This window comes from Thamnophis elegans, chromosome 10 (assembly GCF_009769535.1).
Source record: "Thamnophis elegans isolate rThaEle1 chromosome 10, rThaEle1.pri, whole genome shotgun sequence".
Lineage (NCBI taxonomy): Eukaryota > Metazoa > Chordata > Lepidosauria > Squamata > Colubridae > Thamnophis > Thamnophis elegans.
The window spans coordinates 28,171,877-28,198,664 of record NC_045550.1 but is presented as its reverse complement, the minus strand read 5'-3'; the positions used below and the strand labels follow the sequence as shown (position 1 = coordinate 28,198,664).

At 38.4% G+C, this 26,788-nt stretch overlaps 1 protein-coding gene across 2 annotated transcripts in view; it reads left to right on the top strand.

Moving 5' to 3' along the window:
- The window catches only part of DGKD (diacylglycerol kinase delta), an 89,231-nt gene that overhangs the window by 28,244 nt on the left and 34,199 nt on the right, over nt 1-26,788 (top strand). For both annotated transcript variants that reach the window (XM_032225123.1, XM_032225122.1), the window contains exons 4-7: nt 22,784-22,888; nt 23,128-23,260; nt 23,675-23,781; nt 26,281-26,406. In XM_032225123.1, coding sequence (XP_032081014.1) covers nt 22,784-22,888; nt 23,128-23,260; nt 23,675-23,781; nt 26,281-26,406 — 471 coding nt within the window. The remainder of the gene's footprint in view (nt 1-22,783; nt 22,889-23,127; nt 23,261-23,674; nt 23,782-26,280; nt 26,407-26,788) is intronic.

Sequence of the window (26,788 nt, the reverse complement as noted above, 5' to 3'; positions counted from 1 at the left end):
TAAATACTTTTTAAAGAATATTATTTGATGAATGGAACTAGGGATTCACCAGAACTATGAAACCTTGCCAAAATATGTTGTAAGAGTGTTTATGGATCCACACTTTAATTTTGAAGTCTGTTTCTAAACATTATTGCAGTACCATAATCTTGCATGGTTATATAATTATTTTATTTTAAAAATGGAAAGTGATTTTCAAAAGTGAATGTTTCTCCTTTTATATTTATATTAATTCCTAAATTGTCCCAACAAGCTGAAGCACCTTACTGTATAGCATACTATTTCAAGCTTTGGGAATAGCATAACAATTTTTAGTGGCTGCTTCTATGCAGTGCATTTTAAGAAGGACATTGACAAATGGAACATGTCCAGACGAGAACAACTATAATGATAAGTTCCTGGAAGGAAAGACTGGAAGAACAGTCAGAGACAGTGGATATGTTTAGCCTAGAGAAGAGAAGGCCTTGGGGAGATATGGTGGTTACCTTCAAGTATCTGAAGGCTTTCATATGTTAAATGGGAAATAACCTACCAGAGTTAATTCAGAACATAAGACAAAAGATGAGAGTTTTAAATTGCAAGAAATAAGCTTTCAGCTGAACATCAAGAAATTGTTTCTAACCATAAGAACTGTTTAATAATGAAACAGATTACCTCAGAAGCAGTGAATTCTCCTTCACTGGAGATATTTAAACAGAGACTGTCCAGAATGCTGTAACAATGGGTTGCTTCACTAGGAAAGGAATAGACTAGATAAGTTCTATGATCCCTTGCAATCACTGCATAATATGATTCCATAATAAAGGTTGAATAAAAATAAATGAAATTATAGTTTTTAGCCTGGAAAATAAATCTTGTTATTTTATTAATACCTCTTATAAAATTGCCTAACAAATAAAAAGACAATACCACTGAGTTTCTTTGGTAGCATTTATATACTGTATTTTTCGGAGTATAAGACGCACCTTTTTCCCCTCAAAAAAGAGGCTGAAAATCTGGGTGTGTCTTATACACTGAATACAGCATTTTTTGCCTCCTGAAACCCCACCTCCTTCACCAAAATGGCCATGCATAGCTTGTAGGAAGCTTTTAGAGAGCTCCTGGGGGCTGGGGAGGGTAGAAATGAGCAAAAAACGGCCTGTTTTTTGCTCAATTTTACCGCCCCCCCCCCCGCCCCTGGAGCACTTTATAAGCTTCCTAAAGGCTATCCATGCCCTTTTTTAAAACGAAAAACAAGCCATTCCCCCCCCCCCGAGCACTCTGCAAGCCCCCTAAAGGGGGGAAATGGGCCCATTTTTGTGAAAAATGGGATGTTTTTTGAAGGTTTGCAGAGTGCAAAAACTTTTTTTTTAATTTGCCTCTTTAAAACCTTGGTGTGTTTTATACTCCCGTGCATCTTATACTCCAAAAAAATATGGTAATCTGTAGTTTTATCTTTAAAGAGTAGCATTTTCTTCTCAATTTGTTTTTCTGTAGCTTTGTTATTTGTATACTTTGAAGGTATATGAACAGAAAAGGCATACCATTTTAGATACAGTTAGAAATGAGACATGTTGGTTTAGGAGCTTTCTACAGTTCATTTTGGATTCAGTTGAACTTCCTGTTGAATCAATGCAGTTCTGCTGCTCACAGATAGTTATCATGCTTGGCAGTGTTTAAAATTGTAGGAAGAAAAAGAAGAAGGAAGAACCCATAAGCTTAGTTTATTACAATCTATCATTTTGTTTATAATTTTGATTTCAATTTGGTTGTAGTCTCTATAAAATATGAAGATCTCTTGCTTAGATTTTAAAAGTTAATAAGTAATCTGTAGTTTAAAAGTTTGCTAAAGGAATCATCACCATGGTGACACAGTGGTTAGAATGCAGTACTACAGGCTACTTCTGCTGACTGTCAGCTGACTCCAGTTTGGCAGTTCAAATCTCACCAGGCTCAAGGTTGACTCAGTTTTCCATCCTTCCGAGGTCGGTAAAATGAGGGCCCAGATTGTTGGAGGCAATATGCTGACTCTGTAAACTGCTTAAAGAAGGCTGTGAAGCAAGTGTATAAATGCTATTGCTATCACAACATAAGCATATAATATTTCTATGTGGTATCAGGAGAAAGAATGGGAGTAATTTGTGAAGAGCTGGAAAATAGCTCTGAATATCTCTATATCCATGAGTTTTCAACATTTCTTAATATAACACGAGAAACAAGTCAAACAGTTCAAGATTCACATCATTACATATTTGTACATACATACATACATACATACATACATACATACATACATACATACATACTTTACATTACACACTCCAAACATATTGGTTGAAAACATACGGAAAGGGCCTTCATCCTGCAGTAAATAGACCAGGAGTGTCAAAATCATACTGTCACGGCAGCGTCATGTGATATATCAGGACTTCCCCCCCCTTTGCTAAACTGGGCGTGGGTGTGGCCAGCACATGATGCATCCTGCCTGCGGGCTGGGAGTTTGACAGCTCTGGTATAGACAATGGGATGATGATGATGATAATAATGATGATGATATACTTGTGTATAAGATCCATTTGTAGATAAGTGAGCCTTGAATTTACAACCAAAACACTATTAAGAATGTATAACCCAGGGATAAGCCATCTCATGTTTTTCATGGTATTTTGGCTAAAAAAATCAAGGGTCACTTCATCCCTGGATAGATTTATAGCACGTATATGCAGGATATACAGGCACTTTAAAAAGTGTTATTGTACATACTCAGGGATATGCCCATCCATAGATAAGCCAAACCCAGTTACCCATGTATCCATATTTCTACTGAACCATGGTGGCACAGTGGTTAGAATGCAGTATTGCAGCTAATTCTGCTGACTGCCAGCAGTTCGATTTTCACCGGCTCAAGGTTAATTTAGCCATCCTTCCAAAGTCAGTAAAATGAAGACCCAAATTGTTGGGGGCCATATGCTGATTCTGTAAATCACTTAGAGCGGCCTGTAAAGCACTATGAAGTGACATATAAGTCTAAGTGCTATCACTATTGTTAATGCAGTATGGTAGGAGTGCCCAACCCCTGATCCATGGAGTGGCACCGATCCGTGGCATTCCAGCACCTGGGCTACACAAACAAGCAAAGCCCATTTGTGGCATGCAGGCAGCAGGCAAAACCATGCTCCCTCCGGTCCACAGAAAAACCTTCCTCCACAGAAAGGTCCATGGGGTCCAAAGGGTTGCAGGTCACTGCAGTTTGATATTATCCATATTATACCCATGGGATAATAAATTAAAAAAACAAAACAACCTAATAAAATAAGTTAAAATGCAAAAAAAAATGAGATAGTTACAAGTGATCAACTATTTTATGCATAATCTCAGAGATGTGCAAACAATTATCAATATTTAAAAATAAATACAATTTTAAAAGGAATTTCTACGTACTATGTGACTGGCTAAATAACAATTTTTCCCAGCTGTGGTCAACTCCCTCCTTTTCTAAAGATAATAAAATTGATTCTTACCTGAAGAGTATTAGGGAATTGATTTCACTATCAAAAGGCTAGTCTTTTGTCTGTGCTTTTTCTTCCTTAGAATTTTTTGTAGTCAAAATACCATGAAAAATTTGAGATGGCTTCCTTAGGAAGAAAAAGCACAGACAAAAGAGCATCTGGAGCATATAAGATAATTATCCTTAAACTGACCAAAATCCATACATATTGACACCCAGCCATATTGTGTTACTGTTGGAATATAAACTTCTATACACATTGGTGGTACAAAAGTAAATAATCCCATAATAATGTAATTGGAAAGGATAACTTTTGCTCAAGTTTTCTTTTTAATCTAATTTAGAACTAGGTTATCTGCAAACCATTTCCCAGTGAAGTATCTGGCTATCCCATCAGAGTAGATAGGTCCCTTCCCTTAAACATTGCTATCTTGCTTTTAGAAGCACGCCTTCTCCATTGCAGTCCATGCCTTAAGAAACACCTCTCCCAGATCCAACAAATTTCCAACTTTTAATCTTCAGGAAAGGACTTAAGATCTGGCTATCTTCTGAAAGCTTGAGAAATGGTGAGGTCAGATTGAGAGGAGAATGTTGTAGATTGAATCAAGGAACTGTGACTGTAGTTCCAGGTTTTTCTGTTGTTTTTTCCTGTTATTGTTTATTTTGTTCTTATGCTTTATTCTTGGCTATAAACCAACTAGAATATGGTTTAAGTTGGGCGTGTATTTGATTTATTAGCCAAATACTGTTGGCTTTCTCTGTCATGTTGCTTGCCATCTAGAACAGCATCCCCTTCAGACTGTCATATGGCACTTATCTAATTCTCATAGGGATAGTCTTTAAAAATATAACTTTTCCTTTTCCTGGGGGGGTAATAGGTCTCCTATCGAAATACTGTATGTATGCAAGATTTTATATTCTGTGGCTTTATTTTGACACCACTATTCTTTCTTTTTTATTATGTTATTTTAATACTGTACTCTTTTTATTGTTATAAATTGCCAGGAAACGCTATGAAGTTGGACAAAATTTAATTAATAAATAAAACTTTTGACTTGCAAGCAACTATATATTTCTTTGATAATAGAAAGTTTTCTCTGCCTGAAAACTGTCATTTTGTTGAGAGAAAATAAGAGGATATAAGGAAGATACAAAAATGTATATACTTTCTATGTGTTTTGTGGAATTAAAAAAAATTGTCCTCTGTGTTGCCTATGTAATTATGTATATACATACATAATTACATAGGCAACACAGAGGACAATGCCACCTGCAACCCACCACTGATGTATGCATCAGTGGTGGGTTGCAGGTGGTATGCCCTGGTACGAGTGTACTGGAGCCAGCCTGGAGCACTGGATACCGTTCCAGTACAATGCTCCGGAGAGCCCACCCACTTGTCCAAGCTCCTTACCGGAGTTTAAAAGCTTCCGTGCAGGCGCATGGCGCCTACAGCGCCTGCATGATGCTCCGTGGAGCAACTGGAGCATCACGGAGGCGCTTGAACGCATGCGTGTGCGTGTGCATGCTGCGCGCATCCATGACAACACTCCCGGTCCCGTTCCAACCATAGAGGTTGAAACGGGATTTGCAACCCACCACTGGTTATGTATGTATGTATGTATGTATGTATGTATGTATATGTGTATCTGTATCTGCATCTAATGAACTTGTTACTCATTAAAGCAGTGGTCCCCAACCTTTTTATCGCCGCGGACCAGTCAGCCTTTGATAATTTTACCGTGGCCCGCTGAGCGCGCGCAGGGGTGGGGGGGCGTTGTTCGCGACGACACATTGATTGTTTATATATCAGATTGTTTTGATTAAACAACTTTTATTTTATTGTATTTAAACATGCCTTACAAAATAAAATACAATTACATAAATATAAAGTGCTTTAATATGCCCCCCCCCAACCCGGACAGACTTATGTTCCTCAAAGACCATCCTGAACCCTCAACCCGGACCAACCTTTCTGCCCGCCCTCCCCCTCCCCACCACATTCGGCGGGCAAAGAACAGAGCGCGCGCGCGTGAATGCCATGGAGAGAGAGAAAATAAATATATATATAAATATATAACTGTTTGGGAGTAAAAGCGGGGAGGCGCACCTGGCGGGGGGGGAGGAGGAGGAAGGAGGGTGGGAAGGAAGCTGGCAAGCGAAGAACAGAAAGTAATTAGCAAGGATTAAAACGACCTGCCGGAAAAAGGAGAGGGGAAAAAAAAACACCAGATCTGACGGCTAGTGCAGCCTCCACCGGAGGGGCTGCAGAAACACACACCGCCAGTCCTGTCCTTCCTTTCCAACCAGTCTCTCTCCGCGCGCGCATACACACACACACACACCACACAAACAGACACCCGCCGGCAGATATCCACGCACACACACCTTTTTTTTTTTTTGCAATTGGCAGAACTACGGTTTTCTTTCTTTAAAAAAAATAATTAAATGGAGGTGGGGGGGTGTGTGGAGAGAAAGGGAGAGAAGCGGACACATAAAACCGAGCCGCACTCGCGAACCACAGCATGCATCTGGGTGACAAAATTGCAGGGAGAAAGCAGGAAAAGCCGAGGAGAGAGCAAAAAAAGAAAAGAGCCAGACCAAGCGCGGCAGGGCGGGAAGGAAGGCGATGATGATTGGGGGAGGTTTGAAAAAGCAGATCCAAGCGCAAAAGTTACTGAGTCATTTCAGCGGCGGCCGGAACAGTTTTCTTGACTCCCTCCCTCTCTCCCCCTCTCTCTCCTCTCTCACTCTCTCACTCTCTCTTTCCCTGGCGATGGATCGGTGTGGGAGGGGGGGAGAGAGAAGGGAGGAGACGGCGAGGGAGGGAGGGAGAGAGAGCCGAGGGTGAGACCAAAGGTGGGGGGAGAGAAATGCATTTAAGAGGAGCGGATTTAAAAGAGCGATCATGGCCCCCGGCCGCTGCGCGGCCCGGTGCCAGGTACTCCACGGCCCGGCACCGGTCCGCGGACCGGGGGTTGGGGACCACTGCATTAAAGCATCCTGACTTTTTTCAGGCCTCCTCCTGAACTGGATAAACAAATAGTGCTTTAAAACTTGAATTAATTTTATGAATAAGCTTTTTATTAAAGAAGCCACTTTATATAGTTAATATTACTCTTAAAGCATAAACAGCTATAATATATATCTACTTTGTAGAAACTGGATAGTATTAACTGTTTCTACTCCCATTAAATTGTCCTCTGTGTTGCCGAGGTGGTGCAGTGGTTAAATGCAGCACTGCAGGCTACTTCAGCTGACTGCAGTTCTGCAGTTCAGCTGTTCAAATCTCACCGGCTCAGGGTTGACTCAGCCTTCCATCCTTCCGAGGTGGGTAAAATGAGGACCCGGATTGTTGTTGGGGGCAATATGCTGACTCTCTGTAAACCGCTTAGAGAGGGCTGAAAGCCCTATGAAGCGGTATATAAGTCTAACTGCTATTGCTATTAAATCATTATTTAAAAATAAAACTGAGGAAATGTGTTGATGGTTTTTTTGTCCACCAAGAATGTCATTTTCATCTGTTCTGAATTACTTTCATTGAAATATCAAGACCAAGTCTATATTTGCTACCTCTGAGGTTAGGGAAAATCCAGGGGAAATGTTCCCAGCCACAGATTAAGGCTTATAGTATAGAAGCAGACAGAATCTCTTGTGCCAATGGGCAGAGTTTTCCACTATGTTCATTATTTAAGGACTGCCCTCCACAACTGAAGTCTGTGTTTCTGGTAGGGGTGGAGTTCATCTCTGGAAGTCTTCATGCACTCTCTTCTAGGAAGCACCTCTTGACTCTACCACAGACCGGAAACAACATGTTTTCCCAGCAGTGACTGTGTCCTGAGTTTTCTACCAGCAGGAGATTTCTGCCCCTGCTTTTCCTTCAGTATAAAGCTAATCAGTTTGAATCAGATTTCCCAGAATTTGTTTGAGGGAAGAAATATTCCTGTTAGTTATTGTTCCACATTTTTAATAACTTACTTTCTTTAAAAGAAAGAAGACACAAATTCAGGGACATAGAATAGAAAAATATTGATGGTGATATTGTGACTTTATTTAAGAAAAGAGAAGACCTCATACTCTTAATTATTAGAATCCATCAGGAAGCAGATATTTTAGAGTAAGTTCATCAGTTTTTTTGTGTTACTTTGTAGTGATAACATTGATGGATTTCACTGTGTTATTCTGTTCTGTGTTATGGCATAAATGAATGCATTTTAGGACTGAAAGTACATGAGAGAGAATATTGCTTCCAGAGAAATGTCGTATTTTCCAACACAGAAAGAGAGGAAGATCAGATCCGAAGTTTGCACTCTTATTATAAAGTAACACCTAATTTCCACATTTAAGCGATTTAAAACATTTATTTCTATAAATTTTGATATCTTTAAAATTGTTTATCAAATAGTGGGTTCCTGGAGTTCTATCTGCAGAACAAACAGTAATTTTTTGGGCATTTATGCCATTATTAACTATAACATTTAAAACATTTAAAATGATTTCAGCTGTAGTATTCTCTAATTCTTCCTGCTTTTTTCTCAGTATGTTTAATCTACGAAACAATACATCTGGCATATTCTTACATTAGCAGTAGAGTGGGTATATTTCCTTGAGAATAAAATACCCATTTTGCTGCTTAATATTGAATTTATTCTTTGAAACAAGAAAAAAGCACAATATGCTAGAAGTTTTTGAAATGTGAATCATATCACATTTTATTTTATTTTTACTATTTTATTTTATGAATAATATAAAGCAGTAAAGTACAAATTCTCTACATAACCAATTTTGTTGTACTTAAATACAATGACAATAAAGATTATACTTATACATTTAATCCTGTAAATATAAAATAAGAAACCCAGATTCTAGAAACTGTATAAAACTGAACAAACACAGCCTTATTTTTAATATAGCTTTTTTATTTGGTTTATTGTTCCTTTCTAATAAGAACGTTTTAATTTTATAAACATCATAATTTTATAAACATCATGGTTCCATTGTATGTGATATATAGGTTTTAATATATTTATTATGGAGTCCTTGGTGCTCTCCAAGCTTGATTGGTGTTCAGAGATTACTAAGGACTCTACAGTTCAACCCTGAGCTATATATATTGTTTTCTGTTGGCAATATATTTATGAAAGATATTTATTTTTTTACCATCATTAACCCAATGAAATAATTAATTTTAAATTTAAATTTTACATTAAAATATACTTTAAAATGTGAATGGAATTAAACAGGAACATTGAACTGTGTTATGTTCTTTTGTTCTCGGCATATCTTTGTAATTTGTTTGCAAAGCTGCAAATAGAGCAAGAGCCAGTTTTTATTTTATATTATATTACATTTCCTGTTTGGGTCACTTGGCTTATCTCTCTGTTTTCCTTTTATCCTCGAGTATACTAAACGTCTTTCAAGGATGTCAGGGTGGCATTTTAACACCTAAACCAGCAATATAGATATCCTAGATCAGTGGTAGTCAACCTGGTCACTACCGCCCACTTGTGGGCATTCCAGCTTTTATGGTGGGCGGTAGGGGTTTTGTCCGATACTGAAGCACTTTCCTTTTTTTAATTTAATTGACTTCCTTACTTTATAAATCACCATTACTGTGGAACCGGTGGGCGGTTAGAAAATTTTACTACTAACAGAGATACAAAAGTGGGCGGTAGGTATTAAAAGGTTGACTACCCCTATCCTAGATTGACATTTGTAATGGCAATTTATATAACAAACAATTCAGAATCAACTTCAATAAATGAGTAGATTGTGTTTAATAATCTAATTTATAATGATAATGCAGATATGGTCTACAAAGTCCTTATTGCCATTGCCTTTTTTTTAAAGCTGCAATGGTAGAATATATTTCAGTTTTACAAATTTGGTATATTCTTACCTAATTCTCATGAGAGATTGTCTGGATAGTCAATCTAATATCCTTCAGTTTGAGGCGGGATGCGGATGCTGCAGAAGAGCCACACAACTCCCAGGAGCAACAGAATCTTCTCGGACTACGCCGAGTTGAAAGGAATGAGAAGGAGGAAACTATGAGTGCCTGCCCCAATGGAGGCCCTAAAAAGGATTGGAGAAGAAGCTGGGCAGCAGATCTCCTGTTGACTTGGCTTTTCAGCCTTTCTTGAAGCAATCTAAGATTGAGGACTTTGTTTTGGCTTGGTCTTCTGGTCGGGGAGCTTTTGAAGGCGTTGCCCCCAAGCTGAGAATGAAGACTTACTTGAAAACTGCGGCTCCTAACCACCTCTTGCATGAGCCTACCCTTGTAGAACTTTTGGCTCAGCAATCTTTTCTCGTTGCAGAAACTACAGCAAGCATTCAGCTCCAGCTTGATAGAATAGTAAGTACTTTAAACTACTTAGTCTCCTGGACTACCAATGGGTGTTCTAGGATGATCTCTCGGCAGTCTGTGGAGGCGACAGGGCGTTCCCAGCCAAATCCCAGGAAAAGCTTTAATAAAAGCACTGGCCAATGAAATCCTGGTCAACGAAATTCTACCAACAGACTGAATTCCGCATCCTATGGCGCGAATAGCCGCCTGGTCTTACAGCCAAAACAGGTGGCCCTCATCATTAATCCCATTAATGGCAATTTACCTTACTGGAGTTCAATACAGCTGGTGAGGGGTCATCTATTAAAGTTATTGGGGCTAAAAGCTGATGATTTGAAGAAGGTTGAACCTTTACCCTCCCCTGAATACTGTCCCAGAGTGCTACTTAGTTTCGATAATTCTAACATTCCAAAACTACTGTTCAGAAGAGGATCCTGGTTAAGATCCTTTGGCATTTTGTCAAGAAGAGTCTTCAAAGATATATTGATTAAGCCACTTTTGAGTAATCGACAACTTGTGAGTGGCAGGAGATTTATTGCCCCCCAAAAATCCTCAGTGGCATATATTAATGAGCCAACTTTGAATGCTATTCTGGATATTGCACCATGTATTAGTTATATACCTACTTCTGCAAAACCCTCAGCTGGCGTTCTGTCAGACGGTAGGCTAACTGCTCCTCCTACAACTGGCCAAATCAGCCCCTCGCAGCATGTAACAACTTACCAGGAAGCTTCCCTTGATTTGATCAGCTGGGAAGAGGTTGCCCCAAAAGAAGCGACATCAGCTCAGGGCACCCAAGGTCTCTTCGTAGATGGGTTCCAGGTCAATGTCTCTGGGATTCCACCTATCTATGGGACTGATCTGTGTCAGGACGGCTTCTGGAACCAGGAGGAGACACGGCTCTTTGGCTCCTTTAGTGCGCTTCCTCAATCGGAAAGAGCCCAAATCATAAAGCATCCGGATGCAGTTAAGTTCAAGCTTTGGAGTCTATCACTCTCTGACAAGGATTCCTTTGGACCTCAGGGAGTTTATACTAATTTACCAGCAGAAGCTCCATTGGCGTTTTCTCCAAAATGTTTAATTCGTAAATCTGGAGATGCAGGGCAACTCCGCTTGCTGAATACCTTCCAGCTAAGCAACCAGTCAAGTACGAACTGGAGTGCATTTAGAGCCTTACAGCTCCATGAGCAAGGCTCGCCTCCCCTCTCTTTTCCCCTGCTTTTGCCTCGCAAGAGAATGACCCTGCCATCTAATAATGGATGTATTTTTTTGGATCCAAAGGGTGCTCTGGAGAAAATTAACCACACAGAATGACTAGTAAACCTGGTGCCCCCCCCCCCCTCAAATGCCTTTCGTGGAACATTGCAGGCTGGAGGCGAAGGTGTGGTACTACAGAATTTGCTAATTATATCCATTCATGTGATGTGATCCTGCTCCAGGAGACCTGGGCTTATGATAAGATATCCTTTCCAGAGTTTACGGCCATTTCATTGGCCGCTATTAGACAATCTACGGCAGGGAGGCCTAAGGGTGGTCTAGCTTGTTTGGTCTGTACTTCTTTGAAAGTGGAGACAGGAACTACCCCCCTGTGGCTCTTTAGCTATGGCGCTTTTAATTAAGAAAGGACAAAGCAAACTGTTAGTGTTCAGTATTTATCTTACCCCGACGAGGAGGCAAGCCGATATCAAGGCTCAATGGGGCACGCTGGAGAACTATATTACTTATATGAAAACTAAATTCCCAGCATTATGCATCCTTATAGGGGGTGACTTTAACGCCCATCTGGGAGCTCAAGTCCCCCCAGCGATAGAGGCTACCCCAAGAAACACTCCAGGCCATAGGTCATCTGACTTTAGCCAGACATTCTAAGGACGAATTAACAGATTTTGCTGGCATTCAGTTAGCCCTTCTAGCAGCCCAACATAACAAGATAATTCTTAATGGGCGTGTCCTAGGTGATCTGGCTGGCAAATTTACTTTTAGTTCCTTATGTGGGAGTAGTGTTATTGATTTTGTGCTGGTATCTCAACCTTTAAGAGAGGCAGTCCGTGCTTTTTATGTGGACTGTCTTCTGGAGAGCGACCACTACCCCCTGGTTACAATTATTGAGCTTTTTTCAAATGTACATCTCCCTAGGGGCCCTCAGATATTAGATCCCTATGTGGCCTCGTACACAAGGAGGATCAAATGGTCTCCCAATACTGAAAGAAAGTTTCACTCCTTTTCATCATCTCCGGAGTGTCTCAACTTGTATACTCAGGTACTAGCAAGTAGTGGCTTGGAGATAGTCTTGGCCTTTGAATCACTAATTAACAGTGTCCAAAGGAAGCTTGTGGGCCGAGTAGTCTATATCTGTCTGTGGGCCGAGTAGTCTATATCAATCACAAAGTTACTCTTGGTTTGACAAAGATTGCCTGATGCTTAGGAACCAGATTAAATGGATTTACCTGCTCTACCGCAACCGAGGGGACAAACGCCCACCAGAGGACTACTACCGCCTGAAGCAGGAGTACAAAGGATTAATTGCTAAGAAAAAGAAAGCTAAAGAGAGAGAGAAATGGGATCTACTTCTCCTCCATCCAGCAGAAGGACACCTGATTATTTTGGCAAATTGCTGCCAGCTCTTTGCCGGGCCATCAGGAACTCCCTCTCTGCTGTATCTCTAACAGAGATTGGGAAAACCATTTCTTGGCAATTTATCAGGCGTCAGCAAGTTCGACCGTGCCTGACCCACAGCTGTCTCCTGTAGCCCCCCTGACTGGCAACCTGTGACCCATGCTGAGATCACCGAGATTATCTCCGAACTCAAGTCAGGCAAAGCTCCTGGCCCTGATGCTATTCCCCCTGATCTACTAAAATCCAATCCTGAATGGTGCATTCCTCTTTTGGCAAGACTCTTTATGTATATTAATTCCTCTGGCAGGGTACCTACCTCCTGGAGCTTAGCAATTATTGTGCCAGTTTTTAAACGAGGAAATAGAAACAACCCAGCTGACTATCGCCCCATAAGCCTGCTCTCCATTCTTGGGAAATTGTCTGCTAAATATCTCCATCGCAGACTCCTCACTTGGGTTGAGGAATCCAATATTATTGGTGCCAAACAAATTGGGTTTAAAGCGGGTTGTGCCACACTGGATCACTGCTTTGTCCTAGCACACCTGGTCGACAAATATATTACTATACCAGGTGGCAAACTCTTCACTGCTTTCATCAACCTAAAGTCAGCGTTTGACTCAGTCCCTAGGGATCTGTTGTGGTCAAAACTGCTTAAAAGTTCTATTGACAGATGTTTGTTGTTCTTAATTAGGTCCTTGTACAATCAGACCTCCAGCCAGGTCAGGTGTGGTCTGCAGGGAGAACTCTCTAATCCTAGCCCAATTAAGAATGGAGTAAGGCAGGGATGTGTTCTGGTTCCTCTTTTGTTTAATATATTTTAATCTGACCTTGCCGGTTACATTGGACATATTGAGTCCCACGCCCCAAAGCTAACAACTACAAAGATCCTGCTTCTTCTTTACGCTGATGATGTGGTTCTCCTTCAGAACACCGGTGCCTGGACTAGACAGCGAACCAAGGTGCTGAACTCGGCCTCCTGTAGTCACCAGCAGATTTTAAGATTCTTTTATACCCAGGATGGCCAGTTCATTCCTTCTGCCCTACGTATTTACAAAGCCAAAACTTTGGCCCAAACCCTTCACGGTATTCCCATATGGATATGGGGCTTCAAGGATTGCATTGAAAGATCAAAGGCTGCTTTTCTCAGAAAACTTCTGGGTCTTCCCCCTTGTGTTGGTTTTGCCCCGATGTACCTGGAACTGGGCATTCGATTGGTGGAATGTATGGCTGGACTAACACCTTTAAATGGTTTTTCTGGCAGTTCCTGGCAGTTACCTCTCCCTGCCGTTTGTGGAGTCCCATATTTCTCGCTGGGAGAAAGAGCTGCTGAAGAAACTACATCTGCTAAGTTTTACGGAGGATGCCTTGGTAAACTACAGCCTTAAGGACGCCCAATCTAGGGTAGTCCAACGGCTTGTGGACATTGATTTACAATATCTACGAGCCGGAGCCAACAAAACTTGCTCCTCCCTGACTCTCAACCAACTTAATAATTATGGATTGAGGATGGTTTCCAATTTTTATACTTTAACTATTCCCAAGTATAGAAGAGCTTTTTCCCTAGCTCGCTTTAATGTCTTGCCCTCAGCACTTTTGGATGGTCGTGTTAAGAGGCTCCCGATTAATGAGTGGCTATGCTCTTGTGACAGAGCCGAGGTCGAAACTGTGGAGCACATCCTTCTATTTTGCCCCATGTATAACGCAGACAGATCTAAGTTACTGTCTCTTCTTGAAATTGTCCCTTCTAGACCTAATGGCTATAATTTGTTTGTATATAGCCTTGGAGATGGCTCCTCATACATCACCTCTCAGGTTTCCAATTTTTTCTTAAGAGCTGTAACCATTAGAGGAGAACACTGTAACTTCCCTTAGTTAAGCTTTTGGTGACTGATTGCTATGATGCTATGGTCAATTTTCTTATGTCTCTTTTGTAGTACTCGTGTTTTGGTCTGTGACCGTAAATAAAGTGTGTGTGTGTGTATGACCCCCCCCTTCTCCGTTAAGGAACGAAAGCCACAAGGAAACGTAAATAAGAATACTTTTAATCAGTCCAGACTCTCATTGGCTGCAAGCCCAAAATAAACAAGAGATAAGCACTCTGACAGTAATTCTTACAAACCTAGTCAATACAAACAAGCTCTCACAGCAAACCACTTCTCCAAGTTGGTTTCTCTGACTCGTGAACGTTGACTCCTGCCAACAGGGCGTGGCACAAACAGTCTCTTTTATAATCAGGAGAGGATCTTAATCACCATCAGCTAAGCGCAATCATCTCCTACAATTACGCAGTTGCTCCTTTCGCCGAGTAGCCCTTCGACGGCGTGCATCCTAAAACAACTCACACATGTTTTCCTGAACACTCCCTCTGATCCAATGCTCTGCCGCCACCTGGTGGCCAACCAGTCTCTCCTCACCCTGCTCGGAGTCGGCACCCTGTCCAGGGCCGACTCATAAGACCCCTCGCTGTCGGAGTCTGGCAGCAGCTCCAACAGCTCCTGCTGGGCCGCAACGTGCATATATATATAGATATATATGGATAGATAGATAGATGATAGATAGATAGATAGATAGATAGATAGATAGATAGATATAGATATAGATATAGATATAGATATAGATATAGATATAGATATAGATATAGATATAGATATCCTCCAGCTATTTTACATTGACCTCCATCAGCCAGAATGGAGAACGGCAAAAAATTGCTGAAATTGAAGAGCAAAATATCTGCAGGGCATGAGACTTCCATCCTGAAGGCTGCGTTAACTTATATAACAAGTGAATTTGGTCTGTATTTGTAATTTTTAGGAATATCATTCTAATCCAAGGGTGTCAAACTCAAGGCCCAGGGACCTGATCCGGCCTGCAGGGTGCTTAGATCTGGCCCACAGGCCCACCCTGAAAACAGTGAAGGACCGAGCCACAGTGCCTCTGCCAGCGAAAACAGAACTCAGGAGGGCCACCTGCGGCCTTTATGAGCTCCATTTTCACTGGCAGAGGATTGCAGGAGAACGTCGCATCTGAAAACAGAGCTTGGGAGCCCATTTTCGCTGGCAGAGTGTTTGGGCCACCACAGGTGCCCCTGACATGATTGAATGTCGAGCTGGCCACACGTACCCTGGCCACGACCACCCCTGCCCCCAAGGTCAAACACAACCTGATGCTGCCCTCAATTAAATCAAATTTGACACCCCTGTTCTAACCCATTAAGACATAGGAACCCCTTCAGGAAGAGTGTTGGTTACTCATGCAACTAATTTGAAAGGAACATGCCAGATCTAAATCCATAAGAAAATGAAACTTATTTGGCTACTGAAATTTAAGTTTCAAAATGAGGAATATGCTTAGGGATTTCTAAATCATATTTTAGTTTTCTGAGATTTGGGTTAGAAAGAGACTGTTTCTTTTGCATTTTTCCAATTACTGTATGGATCTTTTATTAGTTTTGCTACAACTCTGGTTTGTTTAAAATTGTCTTAGAGCTAGAGAAAGGAATTTGACCCTGAGCTGGGAGAGGACTCTCTTCCCAGAGAATGCAGTCTCATGTCAGCAACTTTACTGCAAAATAAGAAAAGATAAGGCAGAGAGAGCAATATGGAATATGGAATTAACTATGGGTGAGGCTGAATGATAAATATTAACAAGGAAGCAATCAGAAAGTTGTTTCACTTGTTACTACAGTCTCACATTTTATTTGAACAAGTTAAGGTGAGGTACAGAGAGTTTTTCAAAGAGCTAAAGGTAATGTTTTAAAACCCTCATTACTTCCTGTTCAAACAGTTCTTTGTCATTCTTTTTTTTTCCAGGTCAAGCAAGTTTTGTAAGTTTACTTATGTTTTAAGTAATTTTTTTTTACTACATAAAATGAAACCTGCAATGCTGCACTAGATATGCTTAGCATTATTGTAAGTATACATACCCAATAGCAGTTGTAACATTATGAGTAATGTTAATCAGATCACATTTTTGTCTCTGTGGCTAAAGAAAGTGTTTTTGCTTATTCATGGTAATAGAGGCAAAATAGCTACCCTAAATAATTGTTTAATTCTTTTCTAGTAAAATTTAATGGTAGATCAGAATCTATTTGCCAATTTGTATAGTCTTCTCCCTCCCCCCCGGGAATATTGATTTGCATTGAACTTCATTGGGAGGCAAAGCTTTGTTTTGTAGTGGAAGTTGGCAAACTGACATCCTAAGCTTTACCATAAAAACCTAGCATGTCTAAGTGATCAGTTCAGATCTCTGGGGAAAGAAGTTGAGGGACAAGGATAAAAGAAACTAGTTATGTATTTGTCTTGGACAGAGGAAGTTGTCAAAAAGAGGGAAAAACATATGTTTTTACATATTTTTGGCTTATAGTATTTAATAGATGATCTTCAGTTGAAGTTCTCAATGTAAAAGAAGTCACCAATTCTAACTTTACCGAAATAATTACCAGTATAAGCTATAATTGAGATGATGAGCTATGACATATTTGGAGAGTTTGAAACAAGAGTCTAGAGAAAAATAATTACATACCATAGTAAGTTGAAGTTTTTTGCAAAAGATATTAAATGACTGATAAAAGATAAGCTTGCAAAAATATTAAATTCTATATTTAAGGCTCATTTCACATATAACTCTCAAAGCATCCAATATTTTGGATGTTTTTATAGCAATTTTTTCAATTTGATGAAGGTGTTGTAGGAAAATGATTTATAACTGCCTATTCATTTTTATATTTGGATTATAGTATTCTATTTATTGTTAATTTTATATAAATTTGTATACATTTGGGGATTACTTTCTTATATTTTAATCTCCGCGTAGAAATATCACTTACATCACTGTTTATTGGCATATTTTAGAAAATTATATCATAGTAAAAACTAATCTGATTACAAGTCAGCAACTGCTCCAGCTTTTCATTATACTAGAACCATGATGGCGAACCTTTGACACACATGTCACAGGTGGCACATGGATACCATATTTGCCAGCATGGCAGTCCTCAGCTCTGGCGTGCATGCATGCACAGGCCAGCTAATTTTCGGCTTTCCAGAAGGCCGGGGGAGGCCATTTTCACATGCACAGTGGGAGGGTTGCTTGCGCATGTGCAGGTTGGGGGTTGCTCACGCAGGTGGGTGGGGACGCATGCACAATTGCACGCACACACACACAGTTTTGTCACAGCTTTATAAAAGGGTTAGCCACCACTGTACTAGAGAATGTATTTGACAATTGTAATAAAAAGTAAGCTTAAGATCAGTCATTTGTATCTGTGAATACCACTGTATCCCATCATCTCTGCCCTTACCTGCTGAATCCTGTACTCCTGTTTAATTTTTTATATGCCCTGAAGCTCAACTGTGATACTGTGTCCTCATGCCTTCCATTCTGTAGCATTCCCGAGTCTCAAATGAATACATATTCTCTGAAAAAGAAGCAGATTGGAAATTCATTTTTTTTTATATGCCCAGCCAACCAGTTCAATTTTTCTTTTAAAAAAGAGAAAAGGAAGGAAAAATAACTCTGTGGCCTTTTGCCTTTGTATATGAGCAATTGTAGAAAGTTCAGTAGTTTTTAGTTCTGAAATGTTTCTTTTGAAACTTGATTTTTTTGTGCTTTGGACTAATTCCTCAAAATGGATCCATTTTTCCATTGGAGGGCAAGATTAGTTTTGCCTCAGTTTATTTCAATAGTTCATGTTTATATGTATGTATCTTTTGAGATTTTTCTCCAAATCACGGCTTTTACTCTATGAATTGTTTTTAATTCCATTCTTTATGTGCTTTTGGAGTCAGATCTGTGATTTATCACTTGGGTTCTTTTCCTTGTGGTGAGTTTCTTAGATAGTGACACAAATTTGAGCCCCAACAGTTGTCATTCTCTGTTTTCGTTTTGTGAGATGGATATATCTTTAATGCTATGTTTAATTAAATTGTTAGTCTTACGTTAGAGGCTTCCATCTACTCTTTGGTTACTACTTTGATGTGTTTGTCCCATCAAATCTTTTATTTTATAATTGTGCTGGTGAGAATTTCCTGATTTTCCTTATGTCCTCACTGATAAAAAAATATATTAAATGGGACCTGAATAGTAATTGAAGTAACAGAAGTGTGTAGTTCTAACTTTGACATGAATAATGTGGCTGTTAAACACAAAAGTTATTAGTCAATTTTATTTGCAGAATTGCATTTTATTTTATATCCTACTTATAGCTTGTTTTTAAAGTTCTGAAATTCTTGGGAACTCCAAATAAGAGTTGTGTTAAAGCTGTGTCGAAGCAGGATGTGAGTAAAGAGGAAACAGCTATACTTATCAGTCTCTGTCACACACTAGTATTGGCTGTTTTCAGAAGCCGGCTGCATCAGGATAGCTATATTTAGCAGATTCATTTTGACTACCTTGTGTGAGGTATGTTTCTACATATTTTAAGCCAATCTAGACCCAGCGAATGTAACATTTATTTGCTTTTCTCTCTCTTGGTCATTGTGTCATTTGTCTCGATAAAAGGACATTTACTACATGTTTTACAAAGCCCTTATTTCTTTTTGGAAAATGTTCAGAGCACTTGACAAATATTGGGAAAATTATACTGATACAGTGAAAGAATCAAAATGAAACAATAAATCTTAAATTTCTTTCTCTTTGGAAATGAATTTTTAAAAAGAGATTGTTTTAACAATAAAAATAAAATGGGGAACATAGAGATTAATTTAGCATTTTGAAATAAGGAAAGTTATTTCACATACTCATTTTACTCTTATTCATTTTTCTTCAGTTTTTTTCTTTAAAGGCTTATGTTTATTTGAATGAGATTAGCAATGATAAGAAAATTTTGATTATTGAATATATTTAGATTGCTCTGAGGTAGAATGACAGTATACATAAAATTTGTGTCAGATGGTGGTGACTTTCAATCTAAAACAGCATTTAAGTTTTGGCTTAATATGCATTTTATCTTCAATAAGCTAATTGAGCATGGAAGCAATATGATGATTGTTATATATGTTTTGTATTCTTATATTTTATTCTCTGTGCTTCATACTGGTTTTTCAACATGAATTAGTAAATACGTTGTGTGTATGATAATGAAAGACAAATAAGAATTGAAAGAATTTGAATCTGATACGTTTCGGTCATGAATCTTATGTTTTAATCATAGATGACAATTGTTTTACATTATAAGCACATAAAGATTGATCTAGTTACTTTTTCATATTCAAATCAGATTGTTAATAATCACATTTAAAAATAATGTATATAAAACCTGTCAGTAGAAAAATTTAAAATCATTGAAGCAATTTCAAATTCATTCAGAATTTTAAAAATTGACTAAACCCATCTAAACTCTTCAACACAATTGTAAAGTAGGTAGTATTTTTCTTTATTTTTAGGATAATTTTCCAATTTTTCCCCTTTTTATCATAATAAAATACTTTTAGAAAATATTTAGTCTATATTCTTGTACAGTAATTTTTTAAAATATTTTCACTTGGTCTGTCTTTTGTAATTTGGTGCCACTCAGATGACTTGGACTACAATCTTCATCATTCCTAGTCAAAAAAATAGTAGGCTCTTATTATAGAACATGCTGGAATTCAGCTGTCTGTATATATAGACTGTTTTTATGTATGCATTGTAATTTTAGGATTGCTTAATTAGATCAACCCTTTTGTGTATTTATTTTGCAGGATATTTTTGTCTGTATGTTTCCTGTATCTGTATGATGTCTGTAAAGGGGGACTAATAGCGATAAAGGGTACATGGTTATTTTTATATCCTGTCATGGATTCCCAGATTGCATTTGAGATTAATCTCATCTGTAACTTTTCCTGTTTATAAAGTAATCTTCCAGAAAAATGTGTCCTATACATTCCTTTTTTGATGGCATGCTTGTGTTTGATTTGGTCATTAGCCTGCTGGATGATTTACTGTCTTGATTTACCTGTATAGTATATGTTTTGGCTGTGGCCTGTGTTGGGATTTAGTAGGCCTGAGATTATTATACCTTGCTTCAGGGCCGTATCTTTTAGGAAGCCCTTGGTTCTGCTGCTTAGTGCTCTACAGTGTGCATTTAATAATCTTAAACTGGGAATAATCTATTTTTTGTTGGATCCAAAAGTGGGAAACTCATGATGATACTTCTAAGCAGATTATTTTATTATTCCATACCTGTACACAGAATCTTGCCAAAGTGAAGCATTCAAGTATCTACATTAAGCATATATTTTGAAAACTATTCGAAAGGGTTTATCTTTCACCCTCTTTGTGTCATACAAACTATCTGAACTGAGCTGCCTCTTAGTGCTCTGAACTGTACCCCCTCTCTCCTGGGAATCCAGACTACTATGTTCTATCACAATTTTATGTATTCTATATGATTTTCCATCTCATTTCTTTTCATTAATTGACTTTTTCCTTTAATTTTAATGCATTCTCATTAACACATACTAGGAAATAGAATTGCAATTCAGATTGAGAAAAGGCATAATCTGCCTTTTGTAGCCATAATTTTACTTCTCAATTAAGTTGGTCATGGTAACTCAAACTATTCAGTCCCAGATTATGTTGATTCTGGGAAAAATCCTATCTTTAAAAATGGCTAAATATTGTCATAGATTTATCTTACTATAAATTACAAAATTCAGAAATTAGAGATTATAAAATACAAAGAAAATGTAACACATTCAAGCAACAGTCACTGTTTTCTTTCAGGAGTCCTCTGTCGGGTTGATATTACAAATTCTTAATGTGCTAATTTCATTGTATCTTTGTCTTTCTGTGGCAAATTATATATGCCTCATAGAATGCTACCTTCTGTCGCTACTTCCATACTTATTATCCATTACTTGGCAGCTCAGGAGCTTTGGATAAAGAAATCCTTTCGTCTTTGTAGGGTTGAGCATATAGCTGATTTAATGTATGGCTCAGTAAATTAGATTGTTTGGCTTCTACTAAAGTAATATAGTTTAAACAATGTGGAAAGAATGCATTGTTCTTGTGCTCTTTGCTTCACAAATAGGCAAAAGATGGTTCAGGATTTATTGTAGATCAGATTCATTGCCAGTTTCCCTATATAAGCAAGATTTGTGATTCTCAGTTTTCAAAACAAGAACACAGAAGAGTAATTGTTCTGTTATATTTAGGATGATTTGTAAGTAAAACAGAAGTCAGAGAATGGATATTATTATGTTTCTGTAAAGTGTGTATGTTAGTTAACATAGGTTCTTTTTTGGGAACTAGCCAGAATCTGTTAGGCCATATTAGATAATATAGTCACACAAATGAGAAATATAGCAATAACAATAGCACTTAAATTTATATACCACTTCACATTGCTTTACAGACTTCTCTAAGTGATTTACAGAATCAGCAAATTGCCCCCAACAATCTTGGTCCTCATTTGACTTATCTCAGAAGATGAAGGCTCAGTCAACCTTGAATCGGTCAGGATCGAATTGCTAGCAGTTGGCAGATTTAGCCTGCAATACTGCATTGTAACCACTGTGCACCACCCGTTTTTGGTGTGTGTAATTATACTGCACTGTAGCTCATTACTTTGATTGACCCCTCTTTGTATGTGTATCTGTGAAACACATAGCATTATTTATCTGTTTATATATTGAAAATTGCATGACATATATTTCAAAAGCTGAAGACATGGATTCATTTCTCTAATATAGGAATGCAAATTTTTACTGTTTGAAAAGGAAAGTTTTATCAATTGAACCAAGGCAAATTGCATACCTATGGTGGTAAAAGTGGTTGGGAGAGTATCATGCTGCTATGTTACAATGAATGGAGAATGTTTGGAGCAGTTCAAAGTTGGGAAAGGGATAGTCTTGGGGTTTTTATAGTTGTTATTGTTTCTATCCTCAAGAGAATCTCTTGAGTTTTAACTCTTTTTGTGTAAACCTTCAAAATAGCTTACTTTGTTTCCTCAGACATTGTTTTAAACTCTAATTATAGTATGTAAATGTGTCTTCATGTCTCAGGGGCCGTGTTGAGTTTGAATGAAATATTATGTAGAATTGGGGGGGGGCAGACTGTTAATGAATGTGCGCAATAGGATATCTCTGCTCACTTGTATCTCTAATCATATACTAATACTATGATTATATGTTGCACTGACACATTTACTTAGAGTCACTCTGGACAGTTTCCCATAAACTATACAAAAAGTGTTATCCTAGAGTATCATAGCATACTTTTATCTCTCCAGAATCAAAACCTCTGATAAAGTAATCTGCTATTTTGAAAATTGAAACTCTAATAAGATAGGTGTTTGTTGTTTCCCTTCTTATCTAGTATTTCTGGGATTTGGACACAATGTTCTTACCTTACAGGTTATTACCCCATGTCGAAAACTCATTTTATGTGCTGACAACAGAAAAGAAATGGAAGACTGGATTGCTGCACTAAAAACTGTACAGAATCGTGAACATTTTGAGGTAATGTTTGTTAAAAATATAGATCCATTTCTTATATTCTCCCCACTGTACTGTTCAGTTTATTTACCTTTTTTTCCTCACTTGAATTATGAAATGACATTCTTACTCCTCAGTTTTTCTGTATTTAATAAACTTTGTATTGAAACAAAACATGATTCATAAAACTGAAATGAGTATTTTATTTTAAGTTATATTTATTTTTAAATCATCTTCAGTTTTTTTTAAAATTTAATTTGCAGTCTACCCAGTACAGTATGGACCATTTTTCAGGAATGCATAACTGGTATGCTTGCTCGCATGCACGTCCAACATACTGCAATGTGTGTCGAGAGGCATTATCTGGGGTCACATCTCATGGGCTGTCCTGTGAAGGTAAATATTTATTTATAATAACTTCATTTTTCACATGAAATTATGGGCTTACATTAACTTATAAAATCTATTATCCATTAATTAGATAATATAAAAATAATTTTAATAGAAGTGAAGTATTTTATTTTATACTCTGATATTTGGCAAAGAGGCTGATAAAACTCATAAAAAATTAAATGGCTGTAGTTATAAATAGTAATGAGTAAAACATGTTAGGATTTGATTCTATAGGTGCTTCCAGTTTATGGATTCTTGATTCTGCCAATAAGTAAGAAACTGGCCCCAAACCAAAAATAAATAAACAAAATCCGACACCAAAAATGAAGAATGCAAAAGACGAGAAATACAATTTCTTACAGTTTAATACATTATGTGCTTTTCCCAATACACACACGCTTTTTTTGTTGTTGTTAGTGTGCAAATTTAAGGCTCATAAGAGATGTGCTGTCCGGGCAACTAATAACTGCAAATGGACAACGCTGGCATCCATTGGGAAGGATATCATTGAAGAGGAAGATGGGGTATGTAAAATAACATTTTTCAAAGGGTGTTTTTTTTACCAAGGGTATTGAAAGCACAATGAATAGGGAACTTCCCTGCTAAGACAGTCTGAAGGTTTCAGTGAGGAATATTTTTAACTTTCTGGAGTGCATGAGTATTTATTTTTTTCTAACATTTCTATGATGCTCCCACTTCATCCAGTTCAGAAACTATTGTATGCTGTTTACTTAAAAATGGCAGCTACTCCTGAGGTTAGAAATTGTTGGTGATCTTGAAATGATGGAAATATATCAATCCAATAATCAAAGAAATGCCAAACAGACATTTGAAGAATATCTTGCCTGGCTCTTTCCAAGTTCTTTGGAATTCAATAAGCCTTGAAGAAGAGGTGATAACTTTTTTCATTCATCTTTGACTAAACAATAAATCATACCTAGCAATAGTGAGACTGAAAAAAGATATTTTATGTTCTTTGAGCCCCATGATAGATGTATAAAGTGTGGTATAGAAGTGCTTCTCTAACTGATACTGCTGTAAAAAAAGAGCTTCAAGTAAAATCTCTGCTGCTGCTTCCTACCTTCTTTAAACTCTTGCAGAAATTCATCCTGTCTTGTTTGTTTAACCTGATTTAAAGAGTTTGAGAGAGAGAGAGAAAGAGAGATTGATTTCTGTAAGTTGCACTAATATTTGAATATGTTAAGAAGCAGGGAAAGAGTTCCTCATTTCTCTTCTTCTCTAAATAAGAACATAAGAAAAATTTTAGGAAAAGAAGAAAGTATAGTTGACTGTCGTATTTTTCGGTATAAGATTCACCTTTCCCCCCCAAAAAAGGATGAAAATTGGTGGGTGTGTCTTATAGCAATAGCAATAGCAATAGCAGTAGACTTATATACCGCTTCATAGGGCTTTCAGCCCTCTCTAAGCGGTTTACAGAGAGTCAGCATATTGCCCCCAACAATCCGGGTCCTCATTTTACCCACCTCGGAAGGATGGAAGGCTGAGTCAACCCTGAGCCGGTGAGATTTGAACCGCTGAACTGCTGATCTAGCAGTAGCCTGCAGTGCTGCATTTAACCACTGCGCCACCTCGCCACCTTATACACTGAATACAGCATTTTTTGCATCCCGAAGCCCCGCCGCTTCACCAAAATGGCCGTGCATACCATTATGGAGGCTTTTAGAGAGCTCCTGGGGGCTGGGAAGGTAGAAATGAGCAAAAAACAGGCCATTTCCTCACAGCCCCCAGCAGCACTCTATAAGCCTCCATAAGGCTATGCATGCAATATTTTTGACAAAAAATGGGCCAATTTTTGTGAAAAATTGGCCATTTTTTGCTTGTTTTTGCTTCCCCCCCACCCGAGCACTCTGCAAGCCCTCCCAAGGCTATTCATGTCTTTTTGCGCGAGGGGGAACAGGCCCGTTTTCGTGAAAAATGGGCCATTTTGGGGAGGTTTGCAGAGTGCAAAAACGTTTTCCCCCTTTTGGAAAGCTGTTTGACTGATTGATGAGAATTATATTGATCAAGTGCTGTACCAGCAGAAACACCTAGCTATCTACTGTATTTCTGTCTACCTCTATTTTTCTCTCTCTATCCCTCTACCTACCTACCTACCTACACACAAACACACACTCCCTACCTATCTACTGTATTTCTCTCTCTCTCACTCTATTTTCTCTCTATATATCCTTTTATCTACCTACCTAACTAACTAACTACTCTCTCTCTCTCCCCCTATCTACTGTATTTCTCTCTATTTCTCTTTCTCTATCTCTCTACTTATCCACCTACACTCCCTCTCCCTACTTACCTACTGTATTTCTCTCTATTTCTCTCTCTCTATCCCTTTCTCTACCTACCTACCTAACTACTCTCTCCTTACCTATCTACTGTATTTCTCTCTCTATCCCTCTACCTACCAACCTACCTACTCTCTCTCCCTACCTACCTATCTACTGTATTTCTCTCTCTATCTCTTTATTTCTCTCTCTCTCCCTCTACCTACCTACCTACACTCACTCCCTCTCTATCTCTCTCTATTTTGCTCTCTCTATCCCTTTATCTATCTACCTACCTACCTAATTACTCTCTCTCCCTCCCTCCCTCCCTACTGTATTTCTCTCTCTTTCTCTCCCTCTCTTATCCCTCTATCTATCTACCTACCTACTTTTTTTAAATTTGCCTCTTCAAAACCTTGGTGCGTCTTATGTGTGCCCTATACTCCCAAAAATACGGTATTTAGTTTTCATGGGAACCCACAAGATGAACTGGTAAGCTGACTGTCAGATTTCTAAAAATTTGCCCGGAAATATGCATTCTATCCTACAATCCTGATTTAATCCACCAGAGCTATTTTAGGCATTTAAGAAGGCAGATCTGTATTCCAAACTACATGAATATATGCTATTATTGAAAGTGTTATAAAATAAGGGATTTGTGTGTTCAACATAAGAAGCAATATCTGTTTATATTGTAATGGCTCTTAAAACTGTCTTGTTGAAAAATTAATTTTGGTTGAACAGATTTCAATGCCACATCAGTGGCTGGAAGGAAATCTACCTGTGAGTGCCAAATGTACAGTGTGTGATAAAACATGTGGCAGTGTCCTACGCTTGCAAGACTGGCGTTGTCTTTGGTGCAAAGCCATGGTATGTAATTATGGTGCATTGTTGAGCGATTTAGCTCTCCTTTGGTATATGTTACAGGTGTATTTTCATAAGTTGAGGAAGCATTTCATTTTTTTCTTTTTTGCCAAATACCCTTCTTCTAAGTCAGTGGTTCCCAAACTTGGCAACTTTAAGACTTGTGGACTTCAACTCCCAGAATTCTCCAGCTAGCTCTTCTGTCTGGAGAACTCTGGGAGTTGAAGTCCACAAGTCTTAAAGTTGCCAAGTTTGGGAACCACTGTTCTAAGTAGTTATGAGAAAATGCCATTCATAATAAAATGTGGAACAATTATGACCAGGAGTGTCAAGCTGCAATAAATGTTAGCACCAATAATTTTGTTACGTTGAATAAAGGAGATTTAAT